At 41.2% G+C, this 26,089-nt stretch overlaps 1 protein-coding gene across 1 annotated transcript in view; it reads right to left on the bottom strand.

The window, feature by feature from the left end:
• SWAP70 (SWAP switching B-cell complex 70kDa subunit) overlaps nucleotides 1-24,971 on the bottom strand; it is a 31,027-nt gene extending 6,056 nt beyond the window's left edge. Inside the window, exons 1-8 of the mRNA XM_017727346.1 lie at nucleotides 24,891-24,971; nucleotides 21,748-21,888; nucleotides 15,922-16,095; nucleotides 7,930-8,157; nucleotides 5,287-5,433; nucleotides 4,934-5,032; nucleotides 3,494-3,685; nucleotides 27-134 (exon numbers count right to left, since the gene is read on the bottom strand). Coding sequence (XP_017582835.1) covers nucleotides 27-134; nucleotides 3,494-3,685; nucleotides 4,934-5,032; nucleotides 5,287-5,433; nucleotides 7,930-8,157; nucleotides 15,922-16,095; nucleotides 21,748-21,888; nucleotides 24,891-24,971 — 1,170 coding nt within the window. The remainder of the gene's footprint in view (nucleotides 1-26; nucleotides 135-3,493; nucleotides 3,686-4,933; nucleotides 5,033-5,286; nucleotides 5,434-7,929; nucleotides 8,158-15,921; nucleotides 16,096-21,747; nucleotides 21,889-24,890) is intronic.
• Between the last annotated feature and the right edge of the window lie 1,118 nt (nucleotides 24,972-26,089).

Raw genomic sequence — 26,089 nt, 5'->3', positions numbered from 1 at the left:
AGCAAAACCCCTCATGCACTACTCACCATTTTTTCTCTCTCCAGCTCCAAACTGAAGCGGTCTTGTAATTCAACTTGAGTCTGAAGTCTTTTCTTCTCCTCCTCAGCAGCACGAGCAGCTGCTGCTTCCAGTTGCTGGAAGAGAAGGGTGGGGGGTAGGGGGAAAGAAAAGAAGGAAAAAACCAATTTGGCAAAACTAAATCATTTTGAGGGAATGGAACTTGATTTAACAATTTTTGGTTTTAACAAAAATGGAAGAAGCCTTCAAAATCATGAAGGCACCAGCTTGGGTTTTTTAATGTCTGAGACTATTCTCAGCCTTTAAATATATTTGTCTATCTTGATTGTTTGCAAAATAATTTTAAATTTACCAATGTAAAGGCAATTACCTGACTATCTCCAAGTTTCCTCTGAGTCCTGCTTTGCTCAAGTGATAGAAATCACTGTATTTCTTTCTCTACCTCAATGGGATAGAAAACCATTATGAAAAAACACATTTCAGGCAGGACTGCATAGGACTTCCAATAGGGAAAACATGCCAGCACGCACAGAGTTCATACAGAAACAGAAATGAGAAGCACTGAATTGTCATGGGAAAGCAGAAGTGCCACTAACTTTGGCTAGAATAAGTGATTGTGCCATTGTGAATCATCCCTCTAACATCCCCTAAACTGCCAAGTAAGGTAAATAAAATCCTGGTTGATAATCATCACTTGAAATTAGGCGGAACATTAGCTAAGGCCTAAGAAACAGATGCTGGTACCTTTCCACCTTCTTGCATCTTATTTTACTTTTGTTCAATCTTGATTTTGCAAATAAAGACAGTGGTCACAGTTTTTCCTTTCATCAGGATTTCAATCCATGCAAGGTTAGAAATCTTCAATCACTAGCCAAAATTTTACCAATACTGAAAACAAAACCATTCTTTCACAAAATTTTCCTAAGAAACTTATTTGATGCTTCTTTCTTAATATGCTGGGCTGTGGAAAATGTTTCCACAGACCTTTAGTAAGGGCAGGGCACAACATAAAAATGACATGGACCTGTTGGACCAAGCCCAGAGGAGGTGACACTGGGACAGTTTGTCCAGAGAAGCTGTGGATACCTCATCCCTGACAGTGTCCAAGGTCAAGCTGGATGGAGCTCTGAGCAACCTGGTCTAGTGGAAGGTGCCTCTGCTCACAGCAGGGGACTGGAACTGGATGATCTTTGAAGACTGTTCCAAACCAAACCATTCTATGATTCTGTAATGCTCCTGAAGGTACCCCATTTAAACCATCCTCCCTCACCAACCTAGACGAACTTATGAGATGCCCCAATGATTAAAACTGCCAAGCTAAAACTTTCACTCTTTTAAGTGCTTGTAACATCACTCTGGTCTGAAATAAATGGGAAGAAGTGAAGGAGAAGGCTCAAGTTTCTGGGTTTATGTTGCAGAACGTAGCACAGAACTGCTCTCCTTTGCAAGGCTTAAATGATGCCAGTGTTTTAGAAGCAGCGCTCCGCCTCTGCCAGGACATTTAAAAGCATGTAATTGTGGTCAAATCCAGGATGCCTATTTAAGTGAAATCTCCTCTAGATTTCCTTCCCCACTCTGAAATTAAACAAACATTGCCAGTACTGAGCTGAGAGGGTGAACGTGCAGAGTCACAGGCAAGGGCAGGTGCCAGGCCAGTGCCAGAGAGCTTAGCAAGAAAATGCTGTTTGTCCACTCAGTATCAGCAACTTCCTGCTTAATCCACCACCAGCTGTTCCTGGCAGGTAGGTTACTGGGAACTGTGCAGGTCAGGGAAAAGCCACAAGTGTTGGAGGGGGAATCAACAGGAACACACCATCCCCAGCAGGTGTTAGATAGCACAGTCTCCAAAGCCCATGCAAGACCCCAAACTGAAACAGAAAGGGTGCACACATTTGGGCATGCTCTCACACAAAGAAAACCTTACCTTTCTGTCAGTTCAATGTGCACATGTCAAAATTCCATTAAAAATATGAAAAAAATCTATTTTAGACATTTTGAAATACTCTACTGCAGGAGCTACGAGAATACAAACCAGTCCCAGAGCACACTTTGGCAGATGCTGCATAAATGGTGGCTCACTGCCATCAGGAGCAAATCAACCTCTAAGCTTCCCAGAACAATCCAGTTTCCTGAAGCATTTACAAAGCTTTTTCCTTGAAGAACATTTTTCTAACTAATCAAACACTCTCAGTTCCTCCAACAATGTACCTCCCCCCTAGTTCCACTTAAGCAAAGTGCAGTAGCTCATGTCAGAGCCTAAGCTACTTTCCTTGAGAAGTCATTTTAACTCAACCCAATTCAAGAGATGCTTCTGGACACAACTCTCTTTAGTTTACCCATTCTAATTTCTATAAAACTCCCTGAAGCCTGTCAACATCCTACTGCTCCTTTGGGGTTGCTCTCATGTTGTCTCCCCCCTAAATATTTTTCCATAAAGTAAACAATGCAGAAATCCAACCTTATGATTTCTGTTAACAGGTACATTACTTACCAGTAGCAGGTAACACAGGCTATCCTTTACTGTCTATTTTGCATTCTGAATCTTAAACACATGGTAGACTACAGGGGCCAAAATTAAATTAAAAAGTGGTTTTCCACTGTCAGACTCCATTGAAGGCACACAGAATAATACCTACATCAGTACTAGTCAGTGCAAGATTAATTTTGGAAAAGACAAATTTCTCCTTGCCACAAATTGTGACAATGACAAGACTTTTAAAAATGCTTTTTTAAAAATTATTTTATTTGCTTTGTAGACTCAAACCCCTTAATACCCTCACAATATTTATAGCTGCAAAGATCACTGAAGATTTTCTAAGGGCTAAAATTAGTAGGTTTTATTTACGAAAAACTCAAGAAATGATGCAGACTTGTCCTAAATGTGAATGCAAAAAACTTATATTAATTTAAGGAGGTAGTAGAGACCTGTAGAGTAAGCACAAAGGAACGTCTGGATGGCTGCAGCAGCAGGGACTCAGCAGCCAAAATGTGAGGCAGCAAGTGGGGAGGGTTTGAATTTGAATATTGGGTTCTAAGCTGTTTTCAAGGTACACTCCACACTAAAAGCTCTCACAGCAAGAAATGCCACATCTTTTTGTTTTAAAGACAGAAATTATAGAAATTACATCCGTGGGAAGAGAACAGTTGCCATAAACAAACAAATCATGTGACAACTTTGGGAAAATATGTAAGAAAATCTTCATGGAAAGCCCCAGGTTTGACAGATGTGTCTGACAGAAAAGGAAAACAAAAAACCCCAAAGCAACTGAAAATATTGGTCTCTCCCATCCCCAGACACAATCCGCAGAGCTGGCAGGTTCTACACCAGCCTGACAATCCCTTGCTCAGTAGAGGGGCCTGAAACAAGTGCAGCTCCTCTGGAGGAGGTTGCTCAATGTGCCTGAACAGGACAGAGATGCCCAGTTACTCTCCAAGAAGCCCAGTTCAACCACAGGGACTGAGCTCCCAATCCCACCTTCCGCACGGTCTCCAGTTCCTTCTGCTTGTTCTCGTTGGCCGCCTGCAGTTCCTTCATCTGCCGCTCCAGCTCCTCCTGCTCAGCCAGCAGCTTCTGGCGCAGCTCCTTCCGTTTCTGGCGCGCTTCTTTGTGGGGAGGAGGGCTCCCCGCCCGCAGCAGGTTCACAGTGCTCTGGATGGCTGGAAGGGACAGGAAGAGAGCACCACTGAAGGGCAATGCTCAACTTTCTGGACAGACTTCATGAATGAATACCTGTGGTGCTGTGCTGTCTGTTGTGTTGGGGATTTAATGTATTTTTAAATCAGAAAGAACTGTTGTCAGTTGTCCTAATTCTCATCAGGCTGGCTGTCAACACGAACCAAAAGTGAGACACTTAGCTCTCAGCATTGGCTACGTGCCACAGGGGTAAGGTCTGGCAATTCCACTGAATTATGTCAATTCCAACATTGATTTGTAACAGGCCATGGACATATGCATCCCTTATATGCCCAGCTACAAGAAAAAATCCCAAAACTTTGTGATTTCTTACTACCTAGACTCAGTGACTCTAACCAAGAAGTAGGATGTTATCTGTCTTCCCTAGAGCCAACCTTAAACCCTGTATTCTTACAGATAATCCAAGGGAAAACTTTCTCCCAGTAAGACAGTAGCTCTCATTCACTTACATGCCATGAGGAAATATTTAAGACAGCAAAGCTGAGGAGTGGCACATGATTTTGGTATTTTATTCACCTACCATAACCATGAAAAAATACCTCCTTTTGAATCATTTGTCATACACCTGACTTTGGTGCAATGAAACACATGCTGCAGGTAAAGAGGGAAGTGCAAATGAAAGCCCACAGCTCCAAATATTTAACTGCTGCACATTCTTCAATGGCATTGGCAACAACAGCTTTGCAAGGGCTTCTGTCTTGCTCTGCAGATGGATGTACCCATCACACAGCACATATCTGAGAAGGCTCACAGGAGGAATGATTTTACCATGGGAATAGAAGAGCAAGCCCTAACTCCCAGCCTTATTCTCAGCTCACCAAAACATATGGCTTTAAGCAAAACTGTAAAAGCAAAGCCAGTATTTTAATGGCGCCAAAATGAACAAACTTTCCCTTTCTCCCCAAAACCAACAATTTACAAGATTGCTTCCCTTCCCCATTCCTAGAATTACAGCCAAGATAGAAAAAACAACTATTATCATCATTTTAGTTTGGCTATGGCTGCATAAATTGAGGCACCTACATGACAAAAATCAATTTCCCTTACCTGGATCCTTAGTCCTTCCTGAGTCTCAGGCCCCGTAAAGATCCATGTGCCCAAAACACAGACATCAAAAAATCCCAAGACCAAAAATTTCAAATTCGAGTAAAGCACAGCTGTAAGAATTCCACTAACCTTAACTTTCACGTATCTAGACTTTTTGAAACCTCACCTTGTTTTTTCCTGCTTCTTCTTTTTATCAGAGGCACTGATCTCAAAGTTTTTATCAAGACATTTTATGAGAAAAAGGCATTTTTTCCCATCTTTGTCAGGCAAGGCCTACAATGGGTAACAATAAAGATTAGCTTTGCAAACACTGAAATCTAAATTATACAGTCAAGCAGCATCTATGCAGTTTTGCGTCACAGAGCTACAAATACCAGCACTAATAGCCTTTATTAAAAGGATGTTTATGAACTGGTTTTATATAAAACAAAAAAAATCTCTTTTAAAAGATATCAGGAGTCAATCCCCCACAAAAAAGGATTAATTCTTATCTTTAGAGACATACATAGTGTTTGGAGTGGTTTTACCTCTACACAACAGTTGCCATCCAGTATGATGTCTCCCTTCTTGTCCTTTAAATCTTCACTTACATAGTAGGAAATAATATTGGGTTTTAGCACAAACCATCGTTCCATCCAATTTTTCCGTTTGTGACCTTTTTTCAGCATATAGCCCTGTTAAAAGCAACAGATCAGCTGAAATGCCTGGCTTCTGATGAACCATCTGGTCTCTCAGTTATGTAAAGGTGTAAAGACCCACTAGAGCACACAGAAAAGTTACCTCATGGCCCCAAATACTTACAAAGTTAGCCAGTATTTCAGCTATACCTGCCATTTCTGTAATCATATTCCCTAAATACCTACATACTTTTGTCTGACTTCTAACTTCAAAAAAAATCACATCACAGATGAAACTGAAACATCAACATCAATATAAGCTATGAACAAGCCATACAGAAAATACACTCAAAACATTCCAGATTAAGAGGATGAAGGAGTTGGAAAGAAGACCAAGGAACATTTTTCTGTAATGGCTTTCATCTAAACCAGTTTTTGATACACGCAGATGTGCTTGTATTAAAAAAAACCAGAGATATAAAGAAATGTGCTGTGGCATATTTAAGCCAAAGATATCTTCCTCTACAGGTCTGAGGAGAAAGAAAACATTCAGAACAGTTGAAGAAGCGTTTTTGTTTAAAAAACAAACCAAGCCAAACAAAAGCCCAAACCACCCCCTACATATACAGCTTATCTGTGCTCAGCTTTTCTAGCCACTTAAACATGTCCAGAGCCAAGGCCTTGCCTATTCCCATGTGCCATCCCACTCCCTTGCTCCAAACCAGGAATGCACAGAGAAACAGCTTTGTTTGCCATCTCCAGACTCCGGTCTGAGCTCTGGGTGGTTGCAAGGTCATGTGAAGGACTCCTGCAGCTTCAGTCTTTCATGCTTTACACAGTCTAAATCATAGCCAGGGTTTTTTTTCCCTTCCTGACTTACCAAATTTGCTTTCAAAGCCAAGTCAGACTAATACTTTCCCCGCAAATTTCTGCAAAATCTTTACCTATTACTTCAGTATCAGCTGCTTCTCATCTTCCAAGAGCCCACTGAGAGCTCTTGAAAAGCACAAGCTTTTCCACACCAACTATTATCACACGAAGGACACATCTTTCAGAACACTAAATATCACAGATTTAACTATTGCTGCTACCTGCAATAAGCCTTGGAGATCCAGGATGTGTTCAATAAAAACGGTAGCACGACGCTTGGTTGCAAGACCATGCATCATTAATTAATATCTTGAGGCAATTATATGATTACTGCAATAAACAGGATGATTCTGTGAATCAACAAGGTATCAGGATACTGATACAGGGAACTCTGCTCTCCATGGGGCCAGTAACTGTCCCAGATGCCCAGGAGGCGCTGGGCCAAATCCTGACACTATTTTTAAGTGTCAAGGAACCATTCAAAGGCACTCAGACATCCTTGATAAAGAATCCCAGGCTCCAAGAGAGGAAAGAAAGGAGACACAAAACAAAACAAAACAAAAAAATGGTGTGGGGGAAGACACACAATGCAGAATCAAAACTGAAAAGAAATCCAATTTCCTCACAAGTTTCAAGTAGGACTGAACTGACACTGGTTAATTTATTTTCATGGTATCAAACAGCAGAATGACTTCATTTTGCCCTCACTTGACTTTATGTGTGTGTGTGTGTCCCCAGCCCTCACCTCCAACAGGCAACCAGCAGTTAACAAAAATAGACTTTTGCATTGTTCTGTGGGTATTCTGAAATAATTTCCTGTGCCAAGACTTTCTGATGGTTTCTTCAGAATAGCTTTGGAGAGCCTGCCAAGAAAGCCTTTGTTTCTCTCCTCACCAAGAAATCAAAGACTAAAAAAATTCTCTTGTCAGGTAAAAGTCAATTTTAAAGAGCTCTCTAGGTGTGACCCCTCAGGTCCCTGTGGTACTTACAATTCCCATGAAAGAAATGCAATTTTTAAAGGCATTCCTAAACTGGTAATTCTGAAGAAAGAAATTGGCTAAGAATACAAAGGCCAGCATGACTTCTGGAGTCTGAGTGCAGGTAAATAACTTGTTGGCCATGTAGCCTGCTAAGCAGAACAAGAAGGGAGAGCCCTCTGGTTCCTCCACACCTTTTTGCCCTTTTGAAGTGGGGCAACTTAGAAGCCAACATTTCAGCTAGAGAATACCCTGGCCCAGACCCTCTTGTTTGAATACAGAGGTGGTGCCCAGCACAGCTGCATTTCCTACAACATAACTGAAACTGCAGAAAAGCATTTCCAAAGGCTGAAGAGCTGTCATCAGTTTGGGAACTGAGAGCATGATGCAGCTATTCTGTGAACTAACAAGCAGCTGATACTAATATAAAAAGGCCATATTTCAAGTCAGAGCCCACTTCTTTCTTTCATTTTCTAAAAGCAAGCTCTCCCAAGAAGCAACTCACTCATAATACTGCTACAATTACAACAGTCTGAACAGTAGTACAATTTCTTTTATAAAAATAAGCTCATATTAAAGAACCCTTATGGATAATTTACCTAATTTCCTCCTGCTCATCATTCAATAGGGTAACGAAATTCGAGTACAAATTGAACATTTTCTAATTAATGCAATAAAACATTCTACCCCTCTCTGTGGTTCTTACCTGTTTGAGTACATCTAGTATGAGCTCATTAAAGACTTCATTGATTGCCATGGACACTGTCTGCCTGTCCATTCCTTTACTGAACTGCCCGCTTCCGATGAGATCAATCAGCTCCCACGCAGAAAGACCCTCTCGACTGGTGTTGAGAGCAATCTTGTAATGGTCAAACTGCTCTTGCTGCCAGCCTGCTCCCATTGCTTCAGTGATTTTTTTAAGTAAATATTCAATCTGTGCAGAAACACAAACAGAAATCCATCACTTGCAGCAGGCTTGGAAATCAAGTGTTTCAGAGCTGTAAAGTAAGTTTCTCCAGAGACTCTCATTACAGCGAGATTCCTATGCTCACATGTAGGCCCATAAACGTAGGTGGTTTAATTAACAAAGGTTTTAAGTTCCTGTCTCAGCTGAACTCTTGACTGCCAAGCCCGTCCCACAGCTACTCTCTCCAAAGTAAAACAAAGAATTGAACCTGACAGCCTCATTTAATATTTCAGATTCCTACAAAACACATGGGAACTTCCCTGCAACAGCTTCCATACTGTGATGACTGAAGCATGAGAAAGCACGAAGTTTCAGGAAGTATTCCTGTAAGCAAAAAGCAAACAAATTACAAAAAAATAAGAAAAGAAGGCCGTTTGGACAAGAAGTGAAATGAAAAATGACCAAACGATCTACACCTGTCCCCTCTTCTCTAGCTCTCAAGCACTCCATCCCTGGACACAATCCTGGCAGTTCTATCAAGAGAAATAAAAGAACAAATCTTTCACATCTGCTTTTATTGTTTCCCAAATAAACTCTCCTTGTCCTTTAATCTTTCATCGCTCTGTAAGCATTACCATGCACAGGACAGTAACACCAGTAACACTAGTCAAAACAAACACAAGAATGAAAAAGAGGCAAAGAAGGCTGGGGTTCTTTAGCCTGCCTTATACGTTGGTTTTAAACTCATCACTGTTCATTTGCAGTATTTTAAACTAACCCCATCTACAGCTTTGAGCACATGCAAAATGCTTTTAATAACTCTCTAAACAAGATGATTGGTGAGGGCCTTCCTGCTACAGCTCAGAGTCACCTTTCAGCTGGTCTAACAGCATTTTGAGCACAAGTCTCTACACAAGAGATTTGGGAGCACAAAGAAAAAAAGAAGTGATCCTGTTGTCCCCCCCCCCCCCCCCACTTCACCATAAGGACTCCCAGGCCTCAAGGTTTTGATGCAGCACAAGTGCTAATACTGTGGCTGCTGCTTCTCTCTCCTGCAACTGGTACAGCCAAATCCCTTCCCTCATGTCTAGAGTCAGGAAACACAAGTGTGTAGTAGAACAGTAAATTCCCAAATTCACCCTACAGATGGATGTGCTTTTCCCACTATTTCAGTTGAGTGACTGCTCTTGGTCTCACAGCCCCTACTCCAGCAGCACGTGGGTAATGCTACAGCAAAATGGAGAAGCTGCAAAGCTGCTGCAGGGCCAGGAGGAAAGTTCCTGTTCCACTGAATGAACGGGAAGTGCATACACCTCCAAGACGTGGCTGTCACATCCTCCTCAAGCCTCTCTTAGGAGAAGACAGCCCAGCCAGGCACAGAATATGCCTCCAGAAACTGTAGAGAGCATTGTCTTTCATTTCAGCTTCACCAAGTAAGGCACTTCAGTATTTTTTAGCTCCTCATGCAGTTCTTACTAGCAGAGATATGGTCTAACAGAGGCCTCTGCAGAAGTGGCATCCAAATTCACAGTCTTTAAAATAAGCTTTGCTGATTTTTCACTCTCCAAAATCCTTAAGTTAAAAAAATAATTCAAGGCTTTCAACCATCAACTACCATAAATCCTCAGTGTTCAGTTAAGGGCAGGAAGCAGCTTACTTCCTACTCCAGACAAGTTTCATAGAAAAAAAAAAGCAGCCCAAAAAAAGCCTCCACAGCATGCAAGAACAGGAGCACTGCAAAGCTGTTTCAAAGCAAACCTCCTAAAGCCTTGATTTTTACCCACATCCAAAGCACATTCTGCCACTCTGCTCATTCCCTTTGAGCAGCATCAGTTCTGAACTACAATCCTGGACTTTAGCTGGAAGGAAAGCTAAAACAACTCAAGCTTAACTAGGTAGATAATATAACTGCCAAAATGCTACTCAGTAATAATAAAAAAAAAATTTAAAAATATGAACTCTAACTTTAAAATGCATTGCTCCAGAATTTCACAACCTCTTACACTGCTTGAGGCATGGCAGCTCTCAAATTCCTTTGGTTCATTATCTGAAAGTACCAGGTCTCACTTGCAGACAATGGAATACACACACAAAAAGAGCATACCTGAATTATTTTTTTCTCATTTCTGCTCAAGACATATGAATAAAATGTGGATCAAACTAATGGTCCAGAAATGAAGCAATGCCAAACTCTTGGCTAGTACATGTTACCATATAATACACTAAAACTAACCCAACACATTGTTTCCTTTAATGTCATTTGTACACATTTTATCTTATTTTGGTTCACAGAATAGATTTAACTATTTAAGTCTGTTAACCCCCATCTACAAGTCACTGATATGACCAGAAATCTCCTATAATCCCACTAAAGTACATAAAATATTCATTATTTTAAAATACATTAACTCTTCTTAATTGAAAAATGGCCTGTGCGTCTTACAATTCAATTTCTAAAATTAAAAAAAAAAAAAAAGTTTCAAGGTTTATCTTGAATTCAGTTAAGTAGATGGCTAACCAAAGTCCCCAGAAAAAGTTAACCTGATATATCTGCTCAACAGTAACAGTGACTGTTGCACAGTATGAATATGGAAGTATGAGGTAAATACAAAGAGATAAGTTGCACCAGTGTGACAGCAAATAGAGACATGCTCAAATGAGGAACCTCTGAGAGCAAATGACATTTCCCCTCCTCCACAGAGACATGTCAACACAGCAAATAACTGACAAATTAAGTCTCTTGTCTCAAATATAACCTACTCTTGTGGTTAAAAAGCAATGTTGAAAAGCAAAAGTGAAGCAAAGTTTGCTGCTATTCTGATGGGACCTTGCTTTCAGGTCAAAAATATGCAAAACACAGGTGCAAAAATACCAGGGAGTTGTTAACACTACATACACCAGTAGGGACCAAGTGGCTCCACACTACTAAAACCAGCTTCCATCTCAAATCAACAGAAACTTTTCAGCCAGAATTTTGTCAAGAGAAATCAAAAATAATATGAAGAACAGAGCTCTAACATGAGTCTGTTTGGGTGCCTCTTTCAGAGGGCACTTTCTTTTCCCCATGTTTCAGTGCCTATTTGTTTTCCTTATCCAGGTATTCCTTCTTCCATAGGGAATAAAGCATCACAGATTTTTCACATATTCTGCTATATGAGTGGGTCTCTTAGAATAAGAAAAATAATGCCTTCATGCCTGGCAGAGCACAGCGGACAAGGCTATTCTGGTTCACACTATTCAAATAAGGTTTATGATTTTAACAGAGCAGATGTTGAAAGTCTACTCACATTGTACAAAATTCTGTGGGAGTATATGTTACTGGGCAACAGCCATGAAAGCAATCATACCCCTCTCACAGTCATCATGAACCCATTCTCCTCATCCCATCAGAACATCACTTACATTTAAGTCAAATATTTGTTTCTTCCTTTCCACCAGAAAAACCGTGTTCCTTATCCAGTGTAAACCACTACCTTCTTTCTTTCTTTTTTTCAAAATTAAACCAGTATTAAGTATAGTAAAGGTCAACCCAAAAAACAACCTGCTGCATAAGGTGAAAACTGTATTTCATGCAGCAATCACGGAAGAAGGCAGTGAAATGGGAAGAACTGGTTCAAGTCTTCAATGTCTAAAAATCTTCCTAACCACAGTCATAAACTTTTAGAGATCATGGGTCAATTAAAATCCCACACAAGCAGCTTTCATCCTCTTTGTATCAGTTTTGATGTTATTTCTGAAGGGCCAAGGGTCAATTCCCAGTATTTCACACACTGTTTCAGTTTCTGGTACTAGAATGCAAAACAAGGAAGAAACGTGGTCATAAGAAACACTTTCTCTGCAAGAAATGCCTCCAGAAGAACCACCACTGGATCAGATTCTCACCTCCTCAGGCTAAGAAAACATCACCTCATTTTCAAATGCACAAAAAGCCACACAAGGGTTGGTCCTCTCAGGAGGACTGGAAATACCATGTGTTAATACAGTTGAAGACTCAAGGACAAGTGAAAAATGACTGTACAAATCTCTCCTCATGAAGCCAAAAGCAGAAAATATGCTTGGTTTATTTGAAACAAACTGTGAACAGTGGATGACAACACTGAGTATGCAGCTTGCAGTGTGTGTATCTGTGAGTTTCACCAGGAAGGATGGCCCAGAAACACAACTAACCACACACCACAGCTCTCGGGCAATAAAGCATTCCCAAGGCTGCAGTCACATGTACAGAAATAAGAAAGGGGAAGTGTTTGAAAAGCTTTTTATAAAGCAGAAAACGTCTAGTTAAAAAATACCGAGACACACACGAGTCTGTAACAACTAAGAGGGGAGTTGTAATGAAAGCTCATGACAAAATAGAAATATTTCTCCTCTTGTGGCTTCAGTTCTCTCTACCCTTTTTCCTTTTCCTTTACTTTATCCTTCTCATGGAAGAGGTAATGCTTGCAAGAGCTGAAGGAAACACATGCTTGGATGTCTGCATCCCAGATGATCCAATGGAAAACCTGGCTGTGGGGAGAGGAAGGAGCTCCCACCTGGCCCCCGCTTTCTGCCTCGGCACATGAGCACCTTTGCAAAATAGACATTCGTGGATCTCTGTTCCTTCCCAGCTCTCCCAAGTGCTCCCAGCTGCCCACCAGTAGGCAGCAGAAGGAACACTGGAGTGCAAGGCCAGCTGTGCCCAGTGCTCCCAGTAGCCACCAGCTCCTGTCTGTGTCACCTGACTTCTCCCCATAACACGGAGGGATCCTCTCAAACTTGAAGTCACATTCCAAAACTGCACATCCCAACCCAAGCCCTTCCCCACACTGGATTTTACAAACCTTATCTCCCTCAAGTGCAGGGCTGACTTCCCTGCTTCCAGGGCAGGTGAGGAGCACAGGCCAGTCACTGCCTCTGGCTTTCAGCCTGGCCTCTGCTAAACAAGCAGCTTCTGGCCCTTGTGTCACCTCTCCACTGCTCCAAATTCTTTCTTGGTAACTCCTTTCCTCACTTAGCTCTTTCTAAAGCTCTTCTCAGCCTGCATCTCCCAATCCTTGCCAAAGTAGCCTCTCTTCCCTTCTCTGGATGAGCTTCAGCCATTCCCTATTTGCTGCCCGTTCAACACTTGGGCAGGGAATCAAGACTTTACACTTTGTAGCTGGGGGTAACAGCCCCACCACTTTCAGCTGTCTAATATGAAAGGCCCAGTACAGTAGCACCAGTGCAAAAGTACATGACATGGGCAAGAAGGAAGGACAGCAGCGTCAATATTTGGTCAGCACACTGCAAATAAGGTGAAACTGCACTCAAGCAGGAGGCTTTTCCAGATAGGAGATATGAAATCTATAAAATGACTGCAGAAACCACTTATTTTAAAAATTGCAAAAAGAAAAAAAAAAAAAGAGGAAATTCAGACTCCCAAGCAGGTCTCAAAGAACAGCCCTTCCAAGGAGAAAGAAAAGGCATCCTTACAGCTACATGAAGTTGTGTTAGTACATTCACTGGAGACCTAAGAAGTCTTGCCATCCACAAGGTAGGATGCAAAAATCTTCAAGGGATCACCCTTCCAACCTGAAAGTATGTGGCAAGTTTCTCAGTTACTTATAAAGTGGAAAACAAACAAAAAAAAAAAAAAAAAAGAAAAACAAAAGCCAAGAATGTGGAAGGGAGGGAGGAGGGCAAACAGCTGGATCCCACACAAACAGCTGGATCTCTAAGCCAGAAACTGCAGTAGATTGTGTGTTGCAATATTCTCAGCCAACGATAAGAGCAGCAGTCATGCAGGGAAGGAGAGCCTGCTCCCTGGGTGGGAAGCTGCAGTCACACATGAGAGGTTTACACTGCTCTCAGCAAAACATCAACAGCACCAACAGCAGGGCTTCCATTCCCCTTCTCCTCTCTTCTTCACTTTGTAAAAATCCCCTCATTTTATATATGACCTGCAAGCCATTTTGTAAATAAGGCAGATACAAAACATCTGAGAAAAAGCAAAACTGACTGAAATTGAGACTTTGCATTTTTACTTTGGGAATTTTGTGCCAAGAGTATATGAGTAAATGCAAAATTTTCCAGAAGTGCAGAGAACCTGATGCAGGACCAATGCAAACCAGAAGGGAGTGTGTTCAACAGACAGCATTCCTCCGGTGGCTGATTACATTACCTGTGTGGTCTGAGTGAAGGTGGAGTGAATACAGGCATTGTATATGATAAGAACAGAGCAGCCTTTCTTTGTCAGTCAGGCTCTGTAAGCTTTCTTTAAACAAATTGCACCATTTAAGTCTTGCTGTAATCAAGAAGATGCAGACATAGATCCACAATCAGAACTTTTTAAATAATCCAAGTAGAAGAGCAATACAGGTTAACCTGGACATTAAGGACGGGAAGGAAAGCAAACAACAGCACATAAAAAATCTGGAAATCTGGCAAACCTCAGCTCAGTGCTGACTCTGCAGCACATCTGCCAATACACAGACACGCTGCCATTACCTGGCAGCAGCTACAGAAAGCAGCACCAATCTGGGGCTTGCTTGGTGGAGAAGGAGTGGGGAGCAATGCCCCACAGCTGGCAGGGCTGAAGCTTTGAACCATGCCAGCAATTTAGGAGATTGGAAATGTCTGCCCACAGGTAAGCCAGGCTGCACAGTGGGGAACATACTGACAAACCAGAGACGTGGATTTGAGTCCTGGTTTTGGCATTTATTAGTGGCTCTGACCTACCAAGCCAAATTTGGCACCACTAAGAAAGGAGCTGTCTTAGCTTCTATAACCATGATCCTGTTTCCCAGAAGCAACAGAAAAAAATGGGAATGCAAGCAAGAAGACTGTCTCATTTCTCATGGAAATACAGCATGCCAGGTAGGGCCCTGGCATGGGCCAGTCTGGCAAAACCAGAAATGTAGAGTGAAAGTCTCCTTCTAAAAAGTGAGTGAGAAAGCAAGACTGAACAGTTTATTTTGATAAGAGAGTTATCTGTACTCGAGGGTTTGGCACAACACCTTGGAGTCCAACAGTTACGTTGTCAGTGGCGTGTTAACAGGACTGTTTTGATCCCTGGCTGTTCAACAATTTGCAAATATTTATTATTCAGTCCTCCAGTGCTGAACTGCAAACCACTGGAATATGTGTACACAGTTTTGCAAGGGATTATTTATGCCAACAGTTCTGATCTTTTTGCTTCTTTCCCCACCCATCCCCAAGGGGAGAACAGTGGAGATACCAAAATCTTGCTTTAGGGTTAAAATACCTATTTGAGTGCTGCTGATACTTGTTCATGAACTGAAAGTATAAAGAGATCTCTCTGGTATTATTCCTTTTCAAGCAAGAGTGAACAGGTGGTAGCTGGTTTGGATCAGAAACAGACATCATCAGAAAAGCTTGTATTGGCCTTTTCATCAGGAGGGTGACATGAGACTGAAGACTCATCTTGCAAGTCACAGTAACACATAACAGAGGGGGGCATTTTTTTTTTCAGCATCACATTGATGTATTGACCTTGCAAAATTTTAACCACCTATAAGCAAGTGCAATGATGAAAGATCACATCCATGCATGTCCTGTTTATCCTGTTTAGTCCAGGCTGTTTAAATGACAGACACACAGAGCTATCAATATCTCAAGTATCCTGTGGAAATCCCCATATACGCACCCTGGAAGACAGAGAAATGCACCTGAGGCCTTACAACACTGAAAGAGTGGAAAGAAGTTTTATATTAAATGATATTTTTCTCTTAAATCTCTAGAGAGTACCACACTAACATAGTTCAACTGGGACATTAAGCAAACTGGTGTTAAAGAGCTTAAGTTTTTGTTCCTTACCTCCTCAGGTACAATGATTAAAGGGTATTTATCCTCTGACAAGAAGTTAAAAATAACCCACACTTTAAACGCGTCTTCATCGCTAATCAGCAAGGGACTTTTAGAGAGGTTCTTTTTAGCACAGAGAGTCCAGCACATCCTGTTGAATTCAACTTTGTCAAAGTTTCCTTGAACCTAAAGAGAAGAAATTGAACAACAACAAAGAAATTGATATGCACAAATGGCACAGAATAGCAGACAGACAAAGTTTATCAGGTTTCATCATACAAAAAGCATTGAGAAAATTGCAGTTTGCACAAAACATCAAGGCCCAAAAAGAGCACTGTAGCAACCAAGTCTGACTTCCTGCACGGGGTAAAATAAAGAACTTCTCCTAGAAAAACTGACATCCAACCTCCAATTTCTGGTTGAGTTAATTGCACCCTGACTCCATGAGAAAGAGGTTACACTGCACTCTATGTTTCCTCTAGCACATCACTCGCAGCTTCCAAACCATCCCCAGAACTGTCTTAGTTCCAGCTGCCCTCCTATTGCACTGACTTACTGAGATGTTATACAGCAAGTTTGGAAAGCAGGATAGCCAAATCTACATGTGGATATGCTAAAAGGGATATTGGAGCAACAACTGGGAAGGACCTTTAACATGTTTTTTACTTCATATTACTCAAACTAACTCTTGCAGGGTACTCATGAACACAGAATAATTTTTTCCTCAAATGCTAATCCACTTAAAATCTTTGCTTTTTCTCAGGCTTGCAAATCTTCACCTCATTGATACCAAAATTCCTCTTGTTTTCATTACCCTCTGTCATACCTAGCAGCTGCACCTACAGATCTGTGAATTATTTATATAAGCAAGAGCTCTGATTTACTGTTTTCTTTTTAAACCCTCATTTAAGTTATACATTAAACCTATTTATTATCTCCCCACAACTTAGCAATGCTATTTCTTTACCAATGTGTACCTGATAAAGGCATGTTTGGCACCGTAATGGAAACCCCTTTGAGATTTTGGAAAACGTCTAAAAAACAGGTTCTTGTTCTCACTACCTCTTGTGGTAGTGAGACCAGTAATGGTCAGTGATTTTTTTCAGGATAAGCCAAACCACAAATCTTAGATGCTTCAAGAACACCGATGCAAACGGTATGATTTCCTATCCAGTCTGGTAAGTGGTCAAATATAGTGACCACACCACACTGGCTCAGTCAACGACAGACATGGGAAGTCGATGAACTGATGTGGGTGGAGGGGAAAAAGAGAAAAAAAGATAAAAAAAGAAAGACAGAAGTAAACAAGAAACCAACCTGATGACAAGAACAGTCTCCAGGCATAAAAGTGAGACTATGAATGAAAACCATAGACTACGCATGCTTGCAGAGGCCACCAACATGAGTGGAGATGCAAGAGGCTACAGCTGTCCTTTGAATTAGATGACAGCTGTAGGAGCCAGAGCTACTACAGCCACAATTTCAGCATCTGTCTTGTTTGCACACGAGACATGGATTTCAAATGAAACACCAACTAAATGAACAAACACCCTCTGGATGGAGGGCAAGAAGTCTGGACTCCTTCTTCGTTCTATTTACCAGCACTTCACTCCTTGGCTACCCCTGCCTGTGGTTTTCCTGTCTGTCCTCCCCACCCTGCCCAATGAACCATGACCTCTTTTCTAAAAGCACTTTTCCCAGCCTGATGGTGAGCAGTTCCACCTTGGAAATGTCCTAGTGGTGCACGGGTTCTGCTAACACAGCAAAGCCAGACTGCAGCGCCTCAGACACTCCTGCCAAAGCACAGGTCACCTGCAGCACATCCCTGCCACCAGGACTGTGTGGCAGTCGAGCAGGAGGCTTCAGAACCATTTTACCCCAGGGCAACAGGTCCTGTGGTGCCAGCAGTCCCTCTTTAGACATGTAAGCCCTTTTTTCACAATCCAGACTTGATTCTGAAATGGACTTTGTGGGGCCCACGTGTCATCCAGAACAGAGACACTGTTTAGGAATTATCCAGGACAATAATTACATCAGCACACAAGCCCTGGCTCTCCAAAATAACAGTTCCAAAAATATAACAAGCACTGGTAGTGTAACTTGCATTCATGAAGTTGCCTGGAAGATGAGATAACCTGAGGTTTGAACAATGTCCTTCTTTGTCTCCCCCCACCATGACCCTTCCCTGCTCTAAATAAGGTCTGCTGTAAAATACCACCATTGCTATCACTGAAAAGGAAACATTTTCAATTGGTATTTAAAGATGTACATTGTAAATAACAGAACATGCTAAAATATGGTTAATAAACCAAGTAAAACAAATTATGAAGACATCGTATTGGCAAATCACAGCTCCTTCCTGAAAGAGACATTTACAGAACAGGACAGATTTTGCTTCAGATGCAAGAAAATCCTAGATACATCTATCTGCTGAATAACAAGATGCATAACACTAGAAATCATCAATTAGGCAATACTAATTATTCAAACTATTTACTGAAATTAACTATGTGGATAAAGGAAATTAGTTGCAGCGAATGTACCTCATTTAACTACCTTGTCTTTCTTGACAATTGTCTTTTCTTGATGCCTTTTCGTGATGATTTCTTGGTTCTATATAAAGAGGCTTTATTGCAGGGGTAAATCAGCACAAAAAACCCACAAAAAGTTACAACTGCATTTAAGAATACAATGGAAGTTATTTCCAGAGGTTACAAAGTCCTCTCAATAAAATTCTAAGTCACAGTTACATATCTATTTTAAAAGAAATTTAAGAAGTCATTCTTTAAATATTTTATGTATGTCTTAAAACAAAATATCTTAAGATCAAAAAACCTCCCTTGAGCCAGTGGCTCTTGCTTGAATCAATTAATTCACCATAAGATGCATGACTGGAAATTGAGAGAACTTCCTGTGTATCTGGGTTATAAAGCATCACTCCTTTAGTAACTTTGCTTACTAGAATATACTAACAGTGATTTTTCTACAATCACCCCATCTAGAAGAATAGATTACGCCTTGGAAAAATAAAGAAAGAAGGAGTTTCTTGTTTGCTTTTTTTTGCTTGTTTGTTTTAAACAAAGGAGACATACTATGAATCAGTGACTTCATCCCTCTGCATGTTGTCTTTTGGCACTGATGTAAACTCATCTCTAAAAGAAGAGAAGTCACAGTCAAGATTTTTCCAGTCCAAAAAGATAGCCTTCTGCCAAAACAACTTCACTAATTTTCTTGTTTACAAGCATTTAGTCAGGATCAAATAACAGGAAGTTACAGGTAGTTTAATCCTGTTCCTTAACCCTTTCATCTTTTAAGATTAACTGATGATATGGATATATCAGGCAATCACTGGAAGCCAGATCAGTATATGAATAAAACCAAGAAACTACACACAGTCATGCTCTCCCCTTTCATATCTATTTACTGCTATAGCCAGGTCTGTCATTTTCAGACAAAAGTGTTTCTTAAATGCAATTTTGCTCTTAATTTCCGTAACTATTATCCCTATAAACACCTTTAACAATTAAGCATTTTTATATTTGAAAAAGCCATACATATGTCTTTTGGGTTTTCTTTATTTAATGGGTTGCTACTGCCTACAAAGAGTATTAACCCACTGTGGTTCAGCCTCTCCCACTGTAATCCTTTGGTCAAAATGAATTAAGGCCTTTTCTTTTTTCCCAGAAGTTGTCTACAAACTGCTTGGTCTCCATTGAATCTTACAGGATCTCAGACAGCCAAGATGAGATTACAACTTCTTAGGGACAAAGCAAGATTCCTCAGCATCAAACAACGAAGACACTAATGAGGTACCTTTAAATGTATTAAAGGCCAACTCCCACACATCAAATAGGACACTCTTGGGGTGTCTCTCACAGTCTTTGGGTATGAGAGAAACACAGACTAGAGAGGCAGAAAAGCTGGTAAGTCTTTGCTAGATATAAGCTGCCAGACTGCATTATATATAGTTTGCTTTTTTTTGCTTGTTTGTTTTAAACAAAGGAGACATACTATGAATCAGTGACTTCATCCCTCTGCATGTTGTCTTTTGGCACTGATGTAAACTCATCTCTAAAAGAAGAGAAGTCACAGTCAAGATTTTTCCAGTCCAAAAAGATAGCCTTCTGCCAAAACAACTTCACTAATTTTCTTGTTTACAAGCATTTAGTCAGGATCAAATAACAGGAAGTTACAGGTAGTTTAATCCTGTTCCTTAACCCTTTCATCTTTTAAGATTAACTGATGATATGGATATATCAGGCAATCACTGGAAGCCAGATCAGTATATGAATAAAACCAAGAAACTACACACAGTCATGCTCTCCCCTTTCATATCTATTTACTGCTATAGCCAGGTCTGTCATTTTCAGACAAAAGTGTTTCTTAAATGCAATTTTGCTCTTAATTTCCGTAACTATTATCCCTATAAACACCTTTAACAATTAAGCATTTTTATATTTGAAAAAGCCATACATATGTCTTTTGGGTTTTCTTTATTTAATGGGTTGCTACTGCCTACAGAGTTTTAACCCACTGTGGTTCAGCCTCTCCCACTGTAATCCTTTGGTCAAAATGAATTAAGGCCTTTTCTTTTTTACCCAGAAGTTGTCTACAAACTGCTTGGTCTCCATTGAATCTTACAGGATCTCAGACAGCCAAGATGAGATTACAACTTCTTAGGGACAAAGCAAGATTCCTCAGCATCAAACAACCAAGACACTAATGAGGTACCTTTAAATGTATTAAAGGCCAACTCCCACACATCAAATAGGACACTCTTGGGGTGTCTCTCACAGTCTTTGGGTATGAGAGAAACACAGACTAGAGAGGCAGAAAAGCTGGTAAGTCTTTGCTAGATATAAGCTGCCAGACTGCATTATATATATATCACATTTCCCACTGCTATTAAATGAAGGAGCAATAATCAGCAAATGGGGCTGAGGAGTTTGCATCATCTGCAATTGCAGCATTGGACTTCTCAGCAGTATGTCAGTTCAGGACTTTTTCACATAGCAAAATAGAGCAAACAGCTCTGTATCTCTGCAGACACAACATCAAAGTTTGAGGTTTTCTGGGGTTGGCCCTCAAGTGTATGAGAAATCAGTGGTGTTGAAGCTGATGCTTCCAACATCACATGAGCCGCTTTTGCTGTCCAGCCCAGTATGTGAACAGAAGTCAGAAAAAAAGCAGGAAGATCACTGTTTGGGGTTTTTTAACTTTCCAACGCAGTGACTACCTATTTTAGAACATGATGGAGAAGAGGGCGGGGGGAACCCTGCTGTCTTTCCAGAGTTTCTACCGAAACAAGGCACAACGGAAGACTCAAAGTGCTCAGACATGTAAGGAAAGAATTTGCAAGACAAAACTTCACAATATGCCCTAATGTCACCCACTGTAACTCTCTGAAAGGATCTACTTATTACAATACTTTGTGACAAACAGTGAAGATATTTTTGCCCTTTCTGTTTGCAAAGGAGGCTGTGACAATATTCTGTTACAGCTCTAGTTTAAAGTGGGTCAACCTATAGCTCCCAGACACTTTCAGATAAATTCAACCTGAGGTGCTCTACTAATATGAACACAGTTCTGCATGAACACAGCTTAGGCAAGGGCCAGATGTAACAGGAAATAGAAACCAAGGAGAGAGGAGGTAGAGAACAGTGCACCCTTCCATTTTTAGGCACAGGCTCTCCAGAGTAGCCGCCCTATGATGACCCCACAAACACACTCCCAACCATTGTCTTCACACCAGCAGCAGCCTCCTGCATGCACCAGTTACTGCAAAGACACTCTAACAACAAAAGCTGAAAGCACAGAATGTGAGAATTCAAAACTTACCTTTTCCAAGATGAATTTGTTTAGATAAGGCATGTAACCCTGATTGGAAACTGGTCCTTCATCATCGTCCCTAAAGTGCTCTTCCAAGGCCACTGGATCATGGGGAACGTTTAACACTGTGCACAAGTTGTGAGAAAGGACCTAAGGACAGAAGAGAAACCAGTAACACTGCTGTCAGCCTTAAGCATGTTCCCTCCAGAGCAGACCTGTGACTCCAAAGCCATGTGCAAAGTGACACTTTGATGTCACCACAAGTTCTGCCCCACAGTTTTGTCAGAAAGCAAAACATAACTAAAGAAATCCTGATTCAATGGTTTCAGAGAGCTGCACGTTACAGAGGCAATGTGAGCACAGAGAGGTCCAGCCCTAGAGAACTGCAAATGCAGCTACACAAGCTCCCCTTTGTACATATATACCCATGCAGCTGCAAACCAGGAGAGGCATGCAGGAACACCAGAGTAATATTTGCAGAGTGAAGTCAGATAGCTATCAAAACAACCACAAACACCTAGCCCTTGAAATTATAAATATTTATACCTAATGAAAACGAGTAACAAAGAAAACAACTCAATACGTAGCCTTAGTTTACAAAGAAATTACTATTCAGATGAAAGCATTAACTATGGATTAATCTCATCTGCTTGCTTTTGGGCTGCATCTCAACACTGACCCCATGTTTCAGTTGGCAAAGAAAAATAATGTTACAGAAAGGGGAACGGTTTAGGTGTGCTTCTCAAATTTTTATTTTAAAAAGCTATTTGCATGAAGTATCTCAAGAACTTGACACCCACCAGCACTCACGTCTGTTCTTGAGAAATGACCTTCAAGAAGAGACTACACACTTGACTAATTTTAAGGAAGTACTAAATTACTGAAAACTAACTGGTAGCCAGCACATCTCAACTTCTTCAGCCTGAGCTTTGCAAGCACAGACCAACACCTCAGTACTAACAGGAAGGCAGAGCCTGGGCAGCAGCGACTCCTGTGCCACCAGCACAGGAAAAGCAAAGCACCATCCCTCCCTTTGTTTTTCACCCTGTCTGGAGTCAGGTCAGACCTTTAACAGGCTGCCCACTGCACCTCAAGCACTGGGGAGCTCTCTCCCTTGGCAAGATGCAGAGCTGAGCCTCTGAAGATCACGTACCACCTACATGAGCTGCGTAAAGGATTTAGCATCACATGCCCTGCCATGGTCTGCATGGAAAACATGCAACAAAGGCAAAAAATACAGCTAAACAAAATTACAGAGGTAAAACAGATCACATCTTTTGAAAAGGTATGCTGCCAGTGATTTTTTTTTTTTTTTTAAATCAAGAACTTCATGGAACAGAGTGTGACTGAATTTTGCGGGTTTTACAGAATTTTAAAAAACAGACCCAAATGATGCAAAGAGGAAACAGTAAAAAAAAAAAAAAATGTGCAGAAAAGTTATAAGCATGCCTATTTAGGTGAGTAGACATAAAGCAGTCAAAGATGGAGTAGCTGTAAAACAAGAAGTGAAAGTCTGAAGTTGTCAAAGCCTAGGAAATCAAACCAAAGCTACACACTTAAAATGTCTGGGCTTTCCCCCACCCACCTGCCCCCGAGAAAAAAGAAAAAGTACATTTACTATTCTGATGCGTGATAAGGAGACAGCAGAATCTAAGTGTTAGTTAGCAGAAAATACTACAAACATAGCCCAAGATGTATACTCAGTTCAGAGGAGAATTCCTTTCTACATACCTCTGAAGTGAAACTTGCTTTTGGAAAAAGAGATATTTCCATGAGAAATACATATTTTCACTGATGTATGCTAACACTAAGATAGTCCAGTTAATAAGCTATAGAAATTTAAAAACAGTTAAACAACAGCATCAGCCATAGCACAACAAAAGCTGCACTTCCCAAAGCAGCTAAAGAGCATTTAGAAGTTATCACATTTCACACCACTCTCCATCAACAGTATATTTCACTTCAATCTATCCTTGTCTCTAACCACCACATCAGATCAAGTATTTGAGTCCATGTGACGTGATTTATATATGGGGTTGGGGAAACATACTATCATGTGTGTTTCCCCTTCTATTTAAGGCTTCTGTTGTTATTTATAGAAACCTGAGGGATTCTTGAATTTCTGAGAGATAGAGATGATCACTGTTTTCCAAGAACACTGTAGTTGCTAATACTATAACTAAAAAAATACTCAGCTAATAAAAATATTCTAAAAGCATGATGGATTGCAGCTTACTACTAAAGTAAATTAAAAATCTCAATAAAATACTTTCTTATCATGTCCTTTCTACATATCTGTCTTCTCCTTTTTTTGGCCTTCTTGCTGTGCTTGGGTTGTCAGAAACCTAGGTGGTTTCCACATCAAGTGACCAATTTACCAGGAGAGAATTCCACTTTCAATTCTTTTCTGAGATCTGCCTTATCTGTGATCTCTCCTGTGCCCAGTGCCCTCTTTTCATAACTCAGGAAATTCCTCGGTGCCTGCCAAAGCCTGCCGTTCTCTAACGTGGCCAAGCGCCAGCTGAATTCTTCACTTGCAGGGTAAGCCTGAAAAATTCTGCCCTGAGGTCTCGTTTGGTTTTGTTCTCTCAAATCACATTATCTGGACCAGAAGATACTCTACGTTAATTAACAATTAAAATATAAAAAAAACAAACAACAACTAGCTGAGCAGTAGGTTAACTGGGGTACAAAAAAATCACCTTGCCTTGCAGAAGCTACATCAACCATGAGGAAGTTTTGCACCAGTCAGGATTAATCCCCCAGTGCCCACAGGGTTGCTAGGCAGCTTTCTCTTTCCGCATTTATTATGCCCTGGATGCCACATTTAACAATTCACCTTCATGCCAAAGCCAACTCCTGCCCCAGCCCAGAGACTCATCTCTGCTGCAGCACATGGGTACACTGGGGGTCCCCAAACTGGAGTGTGAGACAGCACAAGCAGCCTGCACGAGCTTCATGGCACCAGTGCACTCCGGGTGCAATTCTTCATTTTCAAGGAAAAGTTTTGTAAGATGCCTAGTAGCATCCCATCTTTCCCTGGGAACACTGAAAGTGTTCTGTTCCAAATACAAACAGAAGCAAGCTGAACACCAAAGGTCATCACAGACTTTGCATTTACTTTATTTATGCCCCGTTTCATGCTGCTTTACCTTCAGGTCTACTCTGCCATAGCTGCTCTCCTCTGAGCTCCCATTTTCCAAAACTTTCAGCACGTGTTGAATTGTTACCATCTGAGTAGTTCCATTTAACCATGTCCATAAAAGTGATCTGCATTTCTACAAGGAGAGGGAAGATCTGCTAGACTATTGCTCAGTGACAAAAATTTGGCCAGATGACAGTGGGAGCACTACCAGGGCAGACTAATCCTGCAGCAGCTATTGTCAGCTTCTTTGGTAGTTTTCTCTTTCTTTTCCATCTTTCAGGGGGAGTCTTCCCCCTCCCCATCTCTTTTTCAGATTTTAAAATGTTGGCATCACAGATCCTGGCAGCTCCATTCAGTGGTTTCGTGTGAATTCATTCCAAGACATTCTTGGCTCATCTCTCCCTAACATCCATGTCAGCAGCCAGCCAGCCAAAATAAGGCTACTCACAAGTACTTTCCCTTTTTCTTTTATGACCAGTGTTAAAGTAGCATCATATAAGCCCCTTGTCACAAACACGAGGTCTTTTCATCCAGGTACAGCATAAGCACACCATATCCTGCATCACCCCATCCCCAAGGTACAGCTTCCTTACCCACTCAGGTAGCAGACACCCCATTTGGAGCCTCATTATTTAATGTCAGGGTGAGCACAGCAGCCTCTTTTGCAGTTGGATCAGTGTGCTCCAGTCCAGCCTCCACCAGCTCAGGCTCCTGACTCTTGTGCCCCTCACCCACATCAGCTCCTGTTCCTTCATTCACTCCTTCGCCTCTGGGCATTTGCACATCCCTCATCACCATTTTCAACAACCTCACCCTTCCTTTTGCCTTCCTTGTCTGCACAATCCCCCTTGGCCCCAAGTCACATACTGGTGTCAGCCTGCATCTGCCCAAGTTGCCAAGTGAATTGCCTTTCTGTCCTGTGGCTCCCAGCGCTTAGGAAGAGCTCCTTGTAAACATATTCCATGCACTGCATCTTTCTTCTACATCTTCCCTGAAACCAGCTGACAAAACAGAGTCACAGAATCAATTAGGTTGAAAAAGACCTCGGAGATCATCAAGTCCAACATATGACCAAACACCACCATGTCAACCAGACCATAGCACAGAGTGCCACATCCAGTCTTTCCTTCAACACCTCCAGGGACTCCATCACCTCCTGGGCAGCCCATTCCTAGAGCTCATCAGCCCCCCTGTGAAAAAATTCTT

This window comes from Corvus brachyrhynchos, unplaced genomic scaffold (assembly GCF_000691975.1).
Source record: "Corvus brachyrhynchos isolate BGI_N302 unplaced genomic scaffold, ASM69197v1 scaffold542, whole genome shotgun sequence".
NCBI classification, from domain to species: domain Eukaryota; kingdom Metazoa; phylum Chordata; class Aves; order Passeriformes; family Corvidae; genus Corvus; species Corvus brachyrhynchos.
This window is presented reverse-complemented; position numbering and strand designations above follow the sequence as displayed.